Below are 17,367 nucleotides of genomic sequence, written 5' to 3'. Positions count from 1 at the left end.
GAAGCCACTTATGCACTGAAATATCCCATTTCGTAATTCATTGCCACGAATAGGATAGTGAAGCGGTTAGTAGAGTTCACTTGCCCATGTTGATATCCGTGTAATCGCCACGTATTTGTACCATTCGACAACTGTCAATAGATAGATATAACGTCTTGTGAGTCAACACATCAAGTAATGCAGAAAGTTTGTTGCAATATATGACCAATTATTAACTATAATAATCTTTTCATTTTCATGTAAACTAAATACATATCTTGATAACAAAATTTTGTGGGGGTGTGTCGGGACACACTGCCGTTGGTTTAACGTGAAACGTCCATGTCAGCGAGTCGCTCTTAGTGCAGTGGAAGCAGTCTCGCTCGCTCGGCAACGGACTCTGGGGTACCAGTGCGTGGTCCATAGCCTCCTGTCTCCAACGATAGGCGCGATTTATATTTTTGGCTGGCTCTTGCACGAGATGAGACGGACATATTGTATTTTAATAATATTTAAAGACTTACATATAAATATTGTCGAAAAGACACTATTTTTGGCTTAAATAAATCGATTTAAATAAACTCTACACAAACACACTAGTCACCGCGCTACCACGAGTGAGTCTCGAGCTGCACTGAGTAGAAAGGAGCGAGAGCGCCGGTTGTGACCAACCGCGCGGTTCCCCTTCCCCGCCAACCCCACCCGAACGTCCGCGACGCGAACAAAGGTCGTATCAGCGAGCTGACTATACACATTAAATAAAGACACCGCACTTACGTCCCTAAGACTAATAGTTAGAGAATTAAGGCAAGGAGATATAGACCTTTTCGTTACGGCACAAATTTCTGTTCTGGTACCCGTATGTTTCGGTGTGATTTTAAAAACGTTTCAAATCGAAAAAAAAAAAAAAATGTGGTGTGGCTGTGTCATGGACACGGCCATGTGTTGTACGTGAATACGTGTACGTAACAGGTGATATTTTCTATACAAAATATAAAATACGCTATTTTATGTATGTTATAATCATATTTTTTTTAATTTAACACCATATATATTCACTGTAACTATTTTACACTAATGTTTAATATATGCAATCGACAGATTTTGACGAGAGCTGACGATTGAAACCCAAAAGAACGTCGCAGCTTCTCCGAGTCAAAAGTTATACTAAATGGAAATCTCGAAACGCAACAAAATTACCTCAAAATTGCGGCGCTATCCCCTCCACCGCACGTGGTGTGTCACAGTCCTCACATAGCGTAACGAATTCTTTGGTTCTTTATCTATTCAGTGGTGTAATTAAATTTTGCATGGAGATGATAGATATGTAGCTGCAGCACCGAACTGTATCCCCCGATTTTATCATTCGTTTTTTTTTTAATTGTCTCCCACTGTGGAAGAAATTTGAAAGACGTATTCACGTCAAAAATGACGAATAAAAATTCGCGTGTCCTCGCCATACACCAGTTGAGAGCTAAGCAAGAGGCTTGTGGGGAGGAGTGTGCTGGGAGGGTTGGCAGGCCCGGGCCTGAGCGGGCGCTTGCTCGTGTGTTGGCAGACCTGCGTGCAGCTGCCGGCGCTGCTCAGCACGGAGCTGGACGTGAAGCTGCCCAATGGCGACGTGGCGGTGGACAAGCCGGCCCGGGAGGCCGCGGAGAAAACCCCCGCCAGGAAGGAGAAAGGTAGGGAAAAAATGGAACGAGGAAAGGAAGGTTGTGTTCCTCGTGGCTGAATTCCGAGTCATCTTTCAACGGCTATCCACTTCACCGAAATGATTTTTTAAATTGAAACTGCTCGGCAGAGATGTCTTTTGGTTGACTTGCTGTATAAGGAACACCAACCCCTTGAAAGTGAATGTGGTCTGAAGCTCATTCGAATGATTATTCAGATTAAAGTCGACTTTTTTGAAACATATATTTTTTTTTCACATAATACTTTTTTTCATATGAGCTTGTTATTTATATATGCTCAAAAAATGTTTGCCAGATGACAGAACCGTAAATTGAATGTTCTGTAAATATCTGTTTTGAAATTAAACTGGCACGGGTTTAAAAATGGTTTCGCCCATAATGTTTTCATATGCACCGTGAGTTGTGTAGCGATGGCAGAATATTTACAGGGCATATGAAATAACATTGACGAGGGTTTTGAACACTTCAAAGGCAGGAATATTAAATTCCAGTTTCGAGAAGATATATTCAAAATGTGGGAGATCCGTTTGATTTTTGGGCTTGAATCGGGATCAAATAGATCGAATGAAAAGTATAGTTTTTCAAAAGCCATCCTTAAAACATTTGGAGTAGTATTAATATCGCGTTAGTTTTTTTTCTTCTATTTTCCATCGTCACAGAAGTTACATGTACCTTCAATAAACAAACAAGCGTGGAATTTTTTGGTAGGACAATCGAAAATATATAAGTCGTTTTTCCACACGCACTCTGAGCCACGGTCATATAGATACGTCTGGCAACTTACCTTCATTCTCCGTCTGCCTAGTAAAGCTCGCGGCTGCTTGCGAACTAACGGCGCTAGTAGTACTTCAGCCCATTGTTAATATTGCTTTAAATGAGAGTTTCGTATAAAATAAGATATTATTCCTAATTCCGACTCTATTTTTTTATTTTTTTTATTCGTTTGGGAGCTTGGTAATAAATGCCTAATCCGTACCAATGCCTTAATTTTTTTTCCCCGAATTTTTAATTAAGTTGCTATAAACTGGTTTCAACGCATTCTAGCGGACGTTTCACAACCATGGATACAATTGTTACTGCAAAAATACTAGAGATAGCAGCACCTCCTCACAAAAATAGAACGGCCATTATAGTTTTTCAAGTACTTTTTTAAGCTGCGATGATTTCTTGTTCTGGCCATTAACACGCTTGGAACGTCCCTCGAAGATCACAAAAGTGGCTATATACGAGTTAATGGCGCTAGATAGAGGTCCACCATCCGGATGAAACCAACGAAAAAGTGAGCACTTTGCTTGCGCGGAATTTGGACAACGGATTGGACACCGAAATTCGTTCCCTAAAAAGAAGGGACTGGCCGTGTCCTATCGTGCACTAGGAATACGGTAAGAGTACAGGTGTAGCAAATTCAACACCTAAACACTTATTTTTGTGTCTTGGAATACCGGCCTAAATGACTACTGCAGAGTGAAGTTGGGACGGTGGTAAGACCTTAAACTCGCAACTCAGAGGACCCAGGTTGCACATTCCAGTCCGGGAAAACCTGTAGGTCATGTTTGATTACTTCCGTTACCGTCTCTAATCACCTCGCTGTCGACATGTTACATGTAATATAAATTTTTTAAAAATTAAGATTACCTCAAATAGAAGTTTTACTGGAAAACTGTTAAAAAGGCTCCAAACTAATTCGAAACGGAGCAGTTTTAAAAAGGGTTATTTTCAATCAAGTTTCAGAGATTTCCTATAGTTTTCACAGTTGCGTGAATTACAATGTATCAAGAGGAAAACAATTCCTACATTGTAAAAAAAATGCAGCCAAAAACATAAATTTAAATCACGCTGTTCTAAATGTTTGCACGACCATGAGTGTATATATGTATATATAATTACTAGATTTTAAACAATTTTATGAATACGATAAAAAAAATTAAAGTCAGTAATACAGTGATTATTATTTTTAAGTTTATACAGATCTCTCATCAAATATAATGTTGGAATATAAATAAAAGGTTATATGAGTCTTGAACCAGTAAAAAAAACTGAACTGTGCGTAGTGAAAGTATGTATACTAGTCTATAGCAAAACAGTTTCACGTAAGTCAATGGACGGAAGCAACGCAAGCTCAAAGCCGCTTCCCGTGACATGAAGAGCAGCCCCACGTGTCTTGCTTGTTTACGTAGGCTACCTCAAAAGGACGTTAGTTAAAGTCACCTCTAGTTGGGTTTTGAACTGTTCGTATATTTATACTTTAGCTTCGCATCCACAAACCTTAACTAGGTTTACAAACAGAACTAAATCTGAGCTAATAAAATGAGGTATTTGCTGTCGGAACGTTTTGAAACATCCCGCAATCTCAACTTTTCCCATTTCATGAGCGTAGCACCAAATGCTTTTTTGAATCGTTTCTGCTAAAACGTGTTCACAAATTGGGTGTGCGTCTATATATATATGTGTGTATGTATTTACATATCTATTTCACGCAGCACTACTTTCAGGACAAACCGACTAGTTGCCGTTTCTATTTTCATTAATTATAATTTTGTGTCGCTAGTTCTCTTTATCTCTGGACCAAGTTACAGGTACCAAATTTTTACCGAGATATTTAGATTTTTTTCTTCAGAAAATTGTAGTTTATTTTCCATAAAAAAATACTATATATAATTATCATTGAAAATATATATCAATCTGGATAATCTGATTCTGGGATTGTTATAATTTTAAAGAAGTGTTTTCTTTTCTCTGGTAACTTAGGTAGACTTATTTTATTTTAAAAATTATTTTAATGTTAATATATATATTTAATTAATGTATTACTTTATCTTGCATAAAAATTTAGTTCGTTTTCACACATCTAGCTTTTAAAGCAGAGTCACTCACAAAAAAGATAGCTTTTGTGAGTTTTATATTTTCCATAAAAATTCGTATTTGTCATACTGGTTAAACTTGCTCATTCTCTCACAGGTGAATCAAAAATTCTTCGAAGAATCTGCAATAAAAAATGCACTGTAGTGAATTAGAACTAATTTGAACTCGCTAGACTCTTTGCTGAATGTTTTTTTTTAGTCAATAAGACATTGAAAATTGGACTTTTTTCTTTAATGCATTGTTTATTGGAAAAGTGCAGTTGTGTACAGGAACATATTTTTTTATACATTCACATATATATAAAACTGTTAAGTAAACTATAAATAATTTATCTCAAAAAATCAACTGATCGCTTATGATTATTTTCATCGACAGTGCGAATAGAAAACTATAAATAAATATGTATATATATAAATTTCCGTTACTATGTTTTATTGCAATATAACGCGTGGAAAACCATTTACTTGACGTAGCTGAAGCCACGGTGACCTATTTCCTCTCTAGTTTTGACCAGCCCTGACTCTGTTACGCTCATGCATGAGCACGAGTATGCGTGCATGTGTTTGTGTGTGTTTGAGCGTGGGATGGGATGAGGAGAGGCTTCAGTACCAGCACAAACGGCTGGGTGTCGGGACATCGCCTCATTAACGTCCAATTGTCCGACGGCTGTGACGCCGCCCCACCCGGTACATGTGGGGGCGGGGGGTAGGGGTTGGGAGTGTGTGGCTGGGTGAAGAGCAGGAGGGATCCTCTTTCTCTCTCTCTCTCTCTCTCTCTCTCTCTCTCTCTCTCTCTCTCTCTCTCTCTCTCTCTGGCAGAACGTCACAAGCGCAGACGCGTTCGTTGCCATGGCGACCCCGAGACGCCGTCCCATATTTGTGGGATCCACCCGGACTGGTATAGAGCATCCCGCTCTTAGTCTGCAGGACAGAGTAAATGGCTCGCCATGTTACCAGAGCTACACTACTCCGCCACACAGATTATTAGCTGCGTTCCACTAACTAATCACATTACTTATTTGCACAAAAAAAAAATATATATTTTTTTTTTTACCCAATTGTAAATCATATTTATGTAACTAAACTTGTAATTGTTCGTTCGTTCAAAATCTTAAATCTCCGAAAGTTCTTCACCGTATGCTTTGAAATTTTGACGCAACGTTGCAGTCGAATACACGCGTGTTTTATACACCTATGTCACACATGTGACGGGTAGAAAGATATTTAAAATATATATAACGGTAAAAAAAATAGATTTTTATTATTTTTATTGCTATAGAGTGACACATACAGTGTTCGTAAAGTCACGGTGCACTTTCGACAAGTCACAGGAAAGCAACGAAACAAGATGAATAGAAGCGTGGAATCTTCGCCAAATAAATGGTGAACTCTTCAAGTTCGCATGCATGCTCAGTGCAGTTCGATGTGGCCTCCATTTGTTACCCTACACACGTTGAAACCATATTCTAGTTCTTAACCCACATGGTTAAGGACGTCCCGTGAAACAGAGTGAGCAACACTTGTGATTCCCCTTTAAAATGATTAATTTCACTGATACGTTAATAACCTCACAGGTAAAAGTGTAATGGCGTAAGTTCCGATGGCCATGCCTTGACAGCATCCATGCCTATCCACCGCTGGGAAGGGGGGGGGGGGGGAGGGTGGTTGTAGCCAGAAACTCACGAACAATGTTGACGTTGTGCGAAGGAGCTCCGGCCTGTTGAAAGATGACACCTTCTGGTAGTTGTGGCACTGCGTACAACGACAACATGTCAAGGTAGCTGTTTGACTTCACAAGTCCGCTCCGCAAAGACAAAATTGGGCTATAACTTTATCAATGCTTCAGAGCACACCACACGTTTACCTTAGGGGAGTTACGTTCGCACTCAACGTATGCACGAGGATTTTCAGCAGCCCGTCATTCGGACGTTAATGGCGATGGAACCATTTTCACAGACGTGGAATGTGGCCTCATCGCTAAACACGATCTTCTTCAGAAATCGTTCGTCCTTGTCGATCTCATGAAGCATGTCTGTAACAAACGGGAATCGCGCGGGTCTTTCCACTGGCTTGATGACGTGGGACAGCTGCATTTTGTAGCCCGAAAAACGGAGAAGTTTCTTTACAACCTAGTGAACTGTATTCTTGGTTAGGCCTGATTATCGAGCACTCGTATGTCCAAAAAATTGTTTTGAATATTTGAAAGTTCTGTAGTACTTATCTAGATATTGGTTTCTACCACTGAACTGAAGTTCAGTTTTTTTCCAAGGGGATGCTAATCAAAGTGATTTGAATTTATCCTGAAATAATCCGTATATTTGGTTTCGTCCTCACTAGCAACTGTTTCATCAAATGATGAAATTCTTCTAAATCTTTTGTTTTTAAATTAAATTCACGAACCCAATTCTTGTTACGTTCACATACTGCGAGAGCCCGCAGGATATAATCATCCCACAGCATGCGTCTCTCCGACACCGCGAACTAGACTATCCTGTCTGGCCGCCTGGCGCAGCGAACATAGCGAAACACCGCGAACATAGCGTAGCTTTCTGGTGTGGCCTCGGCTTTAGGGCTCATGAAAACACCTCTGGGGCAAACGCCGTGCTCCCAAGCAATTGATTTAGTGTACACTGACGTAGTTAGAAACTAATAGAATTCACTCTCCAGTAGAACCTTTTGTCTCGCATCCGGGTTCCAGGAAAACACGTGGCGAAGCTATTAGCTTTGCGGTGGATCGGACGTAGTTTCAATGGCGAATGTAATTCCAGGAGGTTGACGAACCCGATGGAGTGATTTCAAACGGTCGTGACCCGGGGCCATGGTTTTCGTGATGTGTGATGGGAAAAGTGGAGGGGGGGGGGGGAGGAAGCTGACCGCGTAGCGCTTCAAGCTAGCGGGTCTCGGGTTTGTCCAGTAGACAGGGGGGAAGGAGGGGTAAATTGCGAATGTGTCCGGCCTTCAGTTGCGGGCAGCGTGCGGGCGACAGGCCTACAAGAGCCCTCTGGCGTGGGTCGACGCGAACTAGGTGTTGTTGAGAGAGCGCACACACACCTACACACACATATACACAAACGGTCTGGTATACAGCTCGCTCTATTATCTGTACACTGTTACATCACTCCGACATTAAATATATATGCGAGCGACACCAACTACACATAATTAAAATCATTTTTTTATTTAATTTTTTTTTCATTGTGGAAATATATTTGCTTCCGTTAAATTTAAGAATGCCACGCACTCTTGGAAGTTACAACGAAGAATTCATCTCAAATAAGCGAAGCGTTCATCGTCATTTCATACAACTGGAACCTCATTGAAACTATACCGTATTTCGACATCCGAGTTCTGTTTTTAGACTAAGCACTCACACAAAAGAAATAGCAGTAGATGTGCAGGAGTCTGAACTAGTTTTTGAATGTTTTGCTTGTATAACAATATTATTTTCGTAGATTCGTGTCCAAAATCAAATTAACGTTGTACCCGTAAATTTACGAAGATTTCTCTATAATTTGTAACCAACGGTTTTCGTAAATTTAATGTGATTTTTTTTATATTTTAACAGTATGGAATAGTGTACGAGCTATTCAGTCCAGCGAGAATAATGTAAATTATCAGGATGATAAGTTACATATTTTACTATCGTGCTTAATTGTATCGACAGTTTTGCGCGAGGCTGAACAGATAATAATTAATGATATAATTTGTTATTTTGCCCTTTTGATAATTTCTTTCTTATAACAGAATCCATGACTAATTAGGAAAAAAATATTTTATGTACAGACACTACTCCGTTTAAAGTTTTACTGTATTTACTTATATATAATTGAACATCGAGGAAGTGAATTGATATAAAATTTCAAACAATCGCCTGTTATACATTGTAAGTTTAAAAATGTCGTCACCATCGCTACTTTACTAATGCGTAATTTTTGTAAACAAATATTTTGTTAGGTATTCCTCAAAAATTCAACAAAATTAAAAGCTAAAATTTCTTATTTTTTCCTATTAATTATTCCTCATACTTTAAATGTTGAAAATTTAATCTGAAGTGTTGCCAAATATTTGATAGTGATTAAAAAAGAATATTACATACATCAATATCAGTCACAAATATGTCGTAGTGACTCTTGTAAGTGTCCATCTGCGTTGCTTTGTTCTAGCTTTTTTGTTTTGGTTTTGTGATACATGTCAAGAAATGAGGATTTTGAACTGGCTGCTCCGACGAATCCATATCCAAATTTTCTGGCAATCCTGATGCCAATCACAGCAAGTCGAAGTTACGTGTACCACGGTGATAACGAAAACAGACATAAGTGAGGGAGTTAATTAAAATATCTCACACGTTTATTACGTAATTTATAAGCTAATATTAATAACCGACTAATTTATTCTTAACTTCACACTTGTTTACGATGTTTTACACCGTTACGTTAACTTAAAATTTTGAAACAATGCTTCTACAAAAATTATCCTAGCTTAGGTCTTAAAAAGGGAAAATAATACATGGTATTATGAAATTTTTTTTGTGTATCTTTACGTACAGTCGAGAGCGAAGTCCTTAGATGTGGCTACACCTAATTTCTTAGCATTTGCCTGTGGTGATTTCCGGAAACCGCTGAAGAAGCAAACTGGCATGGCTTGATCAGGAAGCAAAGGAGGGTCTTCAGGTACAATCCCACTATAAAAATTTTTTGTACTGATTACAAGGAAAATCTTGAAACTCTGCCTTGAAATTTTACAAGTGATATCGTTGCCAAGTGAGTTTCCAATGACTATCCTTGTAAAAGTACAAAAAAAATATAGTTCATATGCAGTGCATTACCAGCGCGCCACCACGCCATCTTTACGAAATGATAATGTGCACGTTCTTTCCAACCTGGGAAGTGGTAAACATGGATGCGATAGGCCTTGTGCTTGAAGACCCGTGACTTAGGGGCTCAAGCTGTGTGCAGAGCTTCGAAAGAACCCATGTGATTGGTAAATATCCCCATGGTGTCTGTTTGCGAAAAGGGTTTTAAGATTATGTTGAGGTTGGAATGGTGGTTCTATTTCAGAATTTCAATTTTGAGCCGAAGTGAAAAATACTCAGATCATTTTTTAGGCATGAAATTCTCAGTACAGATGATACTTTTAAGCACGATGCGTGGGTGAATTGAAACTTCATTTTCATTTCTATGCCATAAAAGTTATGGAAAACGAAAATACCCCGTTTGGATCCTTGTGCACAGAGGCGCTACCGCACTATACATAACTACGAGTGTCGCCGTTATACCGTGTAACACACACATACCTGGCTAGAAGGACCCATTAGACCCCTTTCACACGAGGTGACTAGTTGGCTCCACTATTTGAACGGACGGGTGTCAAAGGATTGTAGCGATGTATCGCGAACCCCTTCACACGCAGTCAAGTCGTCCGCTCTGGCGGGCGGCCAATAGACACCTGTGTCGCTCACGTTCTCATCCCCAGCAGTAGACTCCGCACAAGACACTACTCGGCATTCGTCCTTCACACCTGTCGCCTAGTCGAGTCCACCGAGATCGCAGTGGAGGGCGTTACACCTGCCGGCTCCAATGTGGAGCAGTTTAGAGAATAAGTATCAGTCCCGCGATGTGGGATATGAGTAGTGACCTGAAAAATTCGCGCGTTCATTTCGTGTTTTGCTAAAATTCAAATAATTATACCTTAGTGCTGCTTCTGCAATTGGTTTACTGTTAATCTGGAGGATTGATGGCCAATTAGAGACCCTCACTCATAGAAGTGTCGAATCACAGACCACCCAGTCGAGACGACTCACAAGTCAGCAGCCAATGAACAGTTGGCATTTGCCCGAGTGTCTAGAGGATATTGGAGTCTATCCTGAAGGTCATTGAACCCGCGAATTTTTCCGGTCTCTAGATATGAGGCGTAGGAAACACAGAGATAAAATGGCGCAAATATTGCTATGCCGATTTTAACAGCATAAACCCTGCCAAACAAAGTGCAATCGGTAACAACATTTAATTCAAATTACTAGAAATATTTACTGACCTACCGTTGGGAAGAGAAGTTGATTCCACAAGTTTCCTGGTGTGAAACTCGGCCTTAGAAAAAAAAGCACATGGCAATGCGTTACGTTGTTCAATGCCGAGCGTGACAAATATTCAGTTTTCAAGTACGTACTACTATCCACCCGTCGATATAATTCGCTGCCTGAATCGTAACCGTTGATTGCCATCATCACGCGTAGATGGCAGCACGAAACAACTCGAAACAGAAAAAAAAAATTTAAAACAATTATAAACGGAATCGACAAAATACTTAAGAAAATACTAAACCCTGGCTTTGGACCAAATTTTTGACAAGCAATTTCATTAAAATACTACCCATCTTGTTAAAATTTACCAAACTGTTAATACTATCAGGTTTCTGCACACGTTATATGACTATAAATTATTGCAAAGTATTGAAGGATAGTTGTACTACTATAAGTTTTATATTTTTATACCTATGCAAATTAAAATAAAATAATTTTCTAATAAAAAATATTAATTTTATTTTAAGTAAAATAAAGGATATAGGGCTACCTAGTATCAAATAATCCAGTGGATTGATCTATGTATTTGATAATATTATAGCACTAAGATAAACGAATAAAATTTATTGAGATATATTTGCTTAAGCCTAATTTTAATAAAAGTTAATAATGTTTTCCAGTGACGAGGTTTAAACCACGTTAAAAATTACGCCTTCAGCAGTTTCACCGCGCGGTCTACCACTCCGCTATCGGGACAATCTAAGTGATTGAAGAAGACAGTGTGTTATCAACAGAGTAATGCTAGTTTTTTTTAAACATCAGATTACTTTTATGTCATGTGTATTTTAGTTTACGAAATATATTCCAGTGTAGTTTCACTATCATAAAATTTTCTTTTGGCACACCAATACGTTTGGTATGTACCCTAATGTTCACGAAAGTGACCATTTACGTATTTGTGTTGTCACAAGCGTGTCCAACCATCTCTGTGTCAAATTTCCGTTTATCTACTTCCGTCCCATTTTCACTAAATGGCTCCTGCCGAGAGCTGAGAGGTTTGCGCATCGTAGAAACTGAGGTAGGAATACAATGCCAAATAGCACACCGGATCCAAAAAAGAAATGACGTCGTGATGACATCTTTGAGAAGGTTGCGTGTCCGGTCGAAGCATCGCCATGACGAACGAGGTTTCGCGGGAGCTGGCATCTCCGGCTCGTGTGGCGGCGATAGCGGTATTGGCGGCCACGCGGAGGTAGTCCTCGTCTATCCTCTTGACGCGTATTTTCGCGGCAGGAGGGAGTTTCCCACGCGAGCATATTATACCGCGGGGGAAAATACGAGTGCTGAATAAATTTCTTTATGTATTTTTCTTTCTCTCGGTCGGGGATTCGCGGCGACGCCTAGGGCCGAGAGCCTCGCACTTCGGCCCGTCGTGCAGTAGGACGGCGTTTACTTCAAGAGCCGCGGACTCGGCACAGCTCAAGAGTGCTCGTCCCCGGCTGTTGGACCCGAGTCTCGCGTCTTGCACAAAACAGTTTTCATCTTTGTGTTTTACGGAAGAGAAAAAAACACACATTTTCCAATTTCTGACGTGACGTCTAATAAATCGATTAACGCCGGCTGAACGCACGAAAAAGTGTCCCGTTACGCAAATTGTCCCGTTACGCTGTGTCCCGTTGCGCTGTGTCCCGTTACACTCGTACGCTTGCACCGCATCTATGTCTCTTCCACTTGATTGGAACAACCATCGATTTGACTTTTTCGAGGCAAATTAAACTTGAAACACTCCCATTCGTTTCCTACTTTTCCTATCATCGTCCTATTCTTAACAGAATAAGACAGATTGGAAGAAGTTAAATAGCAAAAATATATAAAAGTTATAGTTAAAATAATCTGTTCGTTAAAGTAATAAACATATTTGATTTAATCAATGCAAATAAAAGTAAATTTATCAATTAAATGGTAGATTTCATTTCACTCCGTCTTTGTATCCATACAAAATAGTGATAATTCAATAAGAATTATTCAATTGTATTCATAAAAGTATGCAATCATTTCATAAGTGTTTTATTATGACGCCACGTTAAACCAACGTCCGTAAACCGACTTTACATACAACCAATTTTTTTTTTGCCCAATTGAGAATTCGATAAGTTTCCACTTTATTTTTTCCCGTTCTTTTGAAATTTTGTTTCTCTTGTTTTCTCGTCGTGGTAAGAATTTTGTGACCAGCTTGACACCATTTTTGTCCTTTAAATTGTTTTTGAGTTCGATTTTTAGTTTTAATTTTTAAAAATAAAAACTAGTAACTTGAGAAAACTGGTTTCCACTTCAATCATTACAAGAGGCAGCGCCATATTGTATTTAAAGTTTTTTTGGCAACAGCTTGCGATACAGCTTCGGTATTATATTATTTTTATTGAATTAACACGAAACAGCACTGAGGTCTAGGCACTTGTTGGAGGCAACATTCGATGACTGGGGAGTCTTGGTAAATATGATATTGTAAACAGGCAGAAATTCTTGTGTCAGAGGGTAGTAAAAAAGTCGCGAAAGTGATTATAATTACTCAAACTTGCGTGCCATTTTTACACTTATATATTACACTTGATGAATTACTGTTGAAAATATTTGTGGCAGAACAACTAATGCAAGGGTTGCATCGAGGTGAGATTTTTAGAAATAACCCTTAAATAAAAGTAAAAACGAAAAAAAAGGGGAAACAAATAAATTTGACATATGGAACAGGTCGGGATGTATGTATGTTAGTGAAGCGGGATGATAAGTGCGACGCTCGCTGGAGCTTCTAGCGCGGTGTCGCCTCTAAGCGCAAGTCTATGAACTGGCGTGAAGTCTTATCGTCGTCACAGGGCAACTGTGAAAAATTTGAGAGGTGACCGTAACATTATATGGCGGAGATCAAGGTGTAATGACAGTCCCTTAAGTGCTTTCAAGAATCTTTATCAGTTGTTTTACGCCTAAAAATTACTCTAAAAACCACGCCTTTCAGCCATTTGAACCCTTCCAGAAATACTGTTTAAAAACTTTATCAGAAATCAAAATTACTTTTTTGCCATCAGCGAATTCTTAAACTCTTTTCGTGAACAGACCCCACCCGGATGATATCATGAGTAGTTTTGAAATCGCGTTGTTTTTTTATTTTCTGAAGCTCTGCGCTCCGCGTGTGTGCCCGGGTAGACGGCACCCTTAAAGTGGGAAATATGGAGTAAGTTAGTTGGGGTTTTCTCGGAGTACTCCCGTTCCCACCCCAAAGCTTTTGCGGACGCTCTCTCCTGATACCATCACCCCTCAGCGCCTCTTTTGACCTAGAGTCGACCTGAAGTTTAGCCACAACTCGTTCATCAACTCATCACTCTACGAGTAAAGAGGACAACTAAATAACTGTTACGGTGTTTGGAAAGTCGCGTGCAGTTATTTACGATTCGACTGCCCTGACATCAGTTACTAATGAAAAATTGAGAATAAATAGGAACACTGGTTCGCCAATCTGTCTTCCCGACGAACGCTTCTCTCGAGCACGGAACTCTGAAAATGAAATATTCCTATACACACGCCGCTTTTCAACCGTTCCCAATTAACCTTTGGGGGTTAGCGACTAATCAGATTGGCGCGAATTGTTCGCGCGGGGAATAGGGTCGGGGAGTTGCTTCTATGCACTTCAGTGTAAAAGAGGGGGGTGGGAACTGTTCCCGAACACAATTCGTAATTATGACGCTCGTGTTGACTACAATTACTTCGCGGTCTCGCAAACTGGCTTTGTTAACACTAATCACTTTGCTCGCGAGTTATTAACAATCGTTCATTTACTTATTGATTGTGTTTTTTTAGGAGTGGGAGGTTTTGGAAAGAGGGTGGGGGGGGGGGGGATTTCGGAAGGCGTAGGATAATTGTCACTGCAACGTGATTTGCAGAGGTTTTTTCCTTATCTATGTCACAAACGGCATGAAAAACATGTATTAAAAAAGAAAAAGGAACACGTCGTTTCATACATTTTCGCGAACATAAATAATTATAATGTTATATTACATATAACATTATCCTAAGTATAAATTTATATGTAGTGACCAAAAATTTATTCCTTATTATACTCTAAGTGTGGATGCAATTTTCAGAGGTAACATATTAGTCATATGCGTAGAAATCTTAAAATAAATTTTAAAAAAAAATTGGTTATCTCTAAAGTTGGTTTACGGACGATAGTTTAACGTGACAACGTCATAACTAAACATTGATAAAATGATTGCATACTTTTATGAATAAAATTCAATCATTTTTATTTTAATAATAGAAGAATAAATGCTTGAAATTATACTAGTAATCAGATTTTTAAGATGCAAGAATAATTAACCTTTATTGCCGTTGTTGCAATAAGCAATGAAAACCACATTTACTTTTCACTTCACTTTATAAACAGTCGACTAAACAGTTCACGTGTAGATGACTTGTAATTAATTTTAAAAACTGGCGTTTAGCTATAAAGTTTAAATATAATTATGAACAAGTTTCCATATAAATAAAGTGTAATAAAATATCTATCATCAATTATATGAATCACCATAGTTTTTTAGTCAATTGTAACATAACCTATTATTACTGCACTCGCCGACAGCGTAACAGAACACAGCGTAACGGAACAATGTGCGTAACGGGATACTTTTTCGTGCGTGCAGCCGACGTTCATCGATTTATTAGACTTTGTCACGTCAAAAATTATTTTGTATGAAGATTGGTTACACGTTCCATCACTTAATGTCAACTAGGCAATACATTTGCAAGACTTAAACGTTTATTATTATTATTTGCTATAGGTCTGTTGAATACTGCAGCTATGGGTATTTTCTTATGTGAGTAAAACTTAAAACGTGTGCAATGGAGTAGAAATAAGGTGGCCACTGAAACCGTATCACAGTGGGCTATATTGGACCTCGCGGTCTTAGAACACAGTGAAAGGCTATGAGATGATAAATGAGTGTTGACGGAATGAATGTGAGGGAGAAACGGGAGTACCCTGAGAAAACCTACCGGCTCACGGCAACGTCCCCCACGTTCACTACTTGCGAGGATTCCTTGTTTGATCCCGCCGGGACTCGAACCCGGATCGCCGTGGGGGGAAGACTGTAACTGAAATTACATTGATATTTAAATTTTAAACAGTTAATTGTTTTTGCATTTTTTAAAAAACTTCCTATTTACACGACGTATTCACGTTAAAAATAAAAACCTGCGGCCTAGTCCACACAGAACCTACCCCAATTTTGCGAGTAATTTTAATTTTAAGATCGGATGAGGTTAGTTTTTTAAGCTGCCCCAAGATCTCTGGCATAGCAGCCTGATGACACTGGTTTCCGAGTCTAAAAACTATGGAATGAAAACTATATAGAAATTCAACAATATATAGTGTTTCTTGGAGGTATACTTAAAATAAGTTATTGGACTCATTGAAAACGTACTGAAACGAAACCCATATATATTTTAATCTACCAACGAAACGGTCAGTTTCACAAAAATTGTTAAACGTTTAAATAAATTTATAAATAAAGATACTTAATTATACATTTAACGTAATTTTTTTTCAAAATTGCTAATATCTCAGTTGAAAGATATGAAAAACAGCCTGAAACGAAGTAATTTTACGTAATGAACCTCTGGCACCGAGAAATAAAGATTGCCTTCATTAATTAATGTCCAAGCAGTTGTACTAACGAGGGCTCGATTAAGGGGAACTGCCGACTGTTCAGGAGCGCGTTAAAGATTTCTTCTTAGCGCTGCTAATTAAAACAGACTGCGCCAAAACACCTTCCGACATCAAACCCGGCATTACAAATTTACGGTTTTCAAGTAAATGAATCGGTGTATTTCACGCGGCGCTAGGCATTAAACTGCACGTGGAAAGGAAGAACCATCCGTCTTACGCCAGTTAAATAACTTTGGGAGATAAACAGTGGCGTAGCCAGGATTAGCGTATGGGGGGTGTTAAGAAGCATGCCCCCCCCCCCCCCCCCCCCCCCGTATTAAAGCGGGGGGTCCGGGGGTCCTCCCCCGGGAAAATTTGGATTTTAAGGTGTAAAATAGTGCTATTTTAGCAGTTTTCGGTTCTTAAATTTAAACATTGTAATGGTAAAATTGTTATTAGTTTTAATATTAAATTTGTTTGAGTGATGAATAAGAAATTAATTAAAGATTTGGTGATAAGGGGGGGGGGGGTTTGAACCCCTAAAACCCCCCCTGGCTACGCCCCTGGAGATAAATAACTGATATTGTGGCTGAAGTGGCACAACTCTCACATCGGACTCGGCCGAGAAAACAAAGCGAAATGCGTTAGAAATGACTCGTCAAGCCACCTGTCCGCCCAGTATACCGACTGTAGACCGACAGTAGGCCAGGGACAGCTCGAGGGCCGGGCAAACCAACCAGAGCCCCGCGGCTGGTATGGCCCCGCCCCGCCCCTCCCATTCACATTTTACTTTTTTTTTAATTAATGAAAAATAATTGAAGCGTGTACTTATGCACGTGCGTTAAAAGTGATACTCAGTTGGCGTGATAAAATACTAAATTTAATTTTGCATGCAAATAATTAATATAAATAAAATAATAAAAGGACTAGAGTGATGTACAGTGTATTTATTGTTGGTAAAGTATAAATTCCATCAAATTATTTTTTTTAATACTCAGTATTCAATATTTATATAAACACGTGTATAAAATTATTTATTTGATCTAGTAAAATAATCGAGATACATTTTAATTAATAATGCAAATAAAAAAAAATATTCTGAATAGATATTTTAATTTGAAC

The 17,367-nt window shown here is 39.0% G+C and overlaps 1 protein-coding gene across 1 annotated transcript in view; it reads left to right on the top strand.

Annotated features, from left to right (window-relative positions):
• LOC134534540 (dipeptidase 1-like) overlaps nucleotides 1-17,367 on the top strand; it is a 153,715-nt gene that overhangs the window by 34,751 nt on the left and 101,597 nt on the right. The window contains exon 4 of the mRNA XM_063373023.1: nucleotides 1,500-1,661. Within this exon, the coding sequence (XP_063229093.1) occupies nucleotides 1,500-1,661 (162 nt within the window). The remainder of the gene's footprint in view (nucleotides 1-1,499; nucleotides 1,662-17,367) is intronic.

The sequence above is a fragment of the Bacillus rossius genome, chromosome 7 (genome assembly GCF_032445375.1).
Source record: "Bacillus rossius redtenbacheri isolate Brsri chromosome 7, Brsri_v3, whole genome shotgun sequence".
Classification (NCBI taxonomy): domain Eukaryota; kingdom Metazoa; phylum Arthropoda; class Insecta; order Phasmatodea; family Bacillidae; genus Bacillus; species Bacillus rossius.
This window is presented reverse-complemented; position numbering and strand designations above follow the sequence as displayed.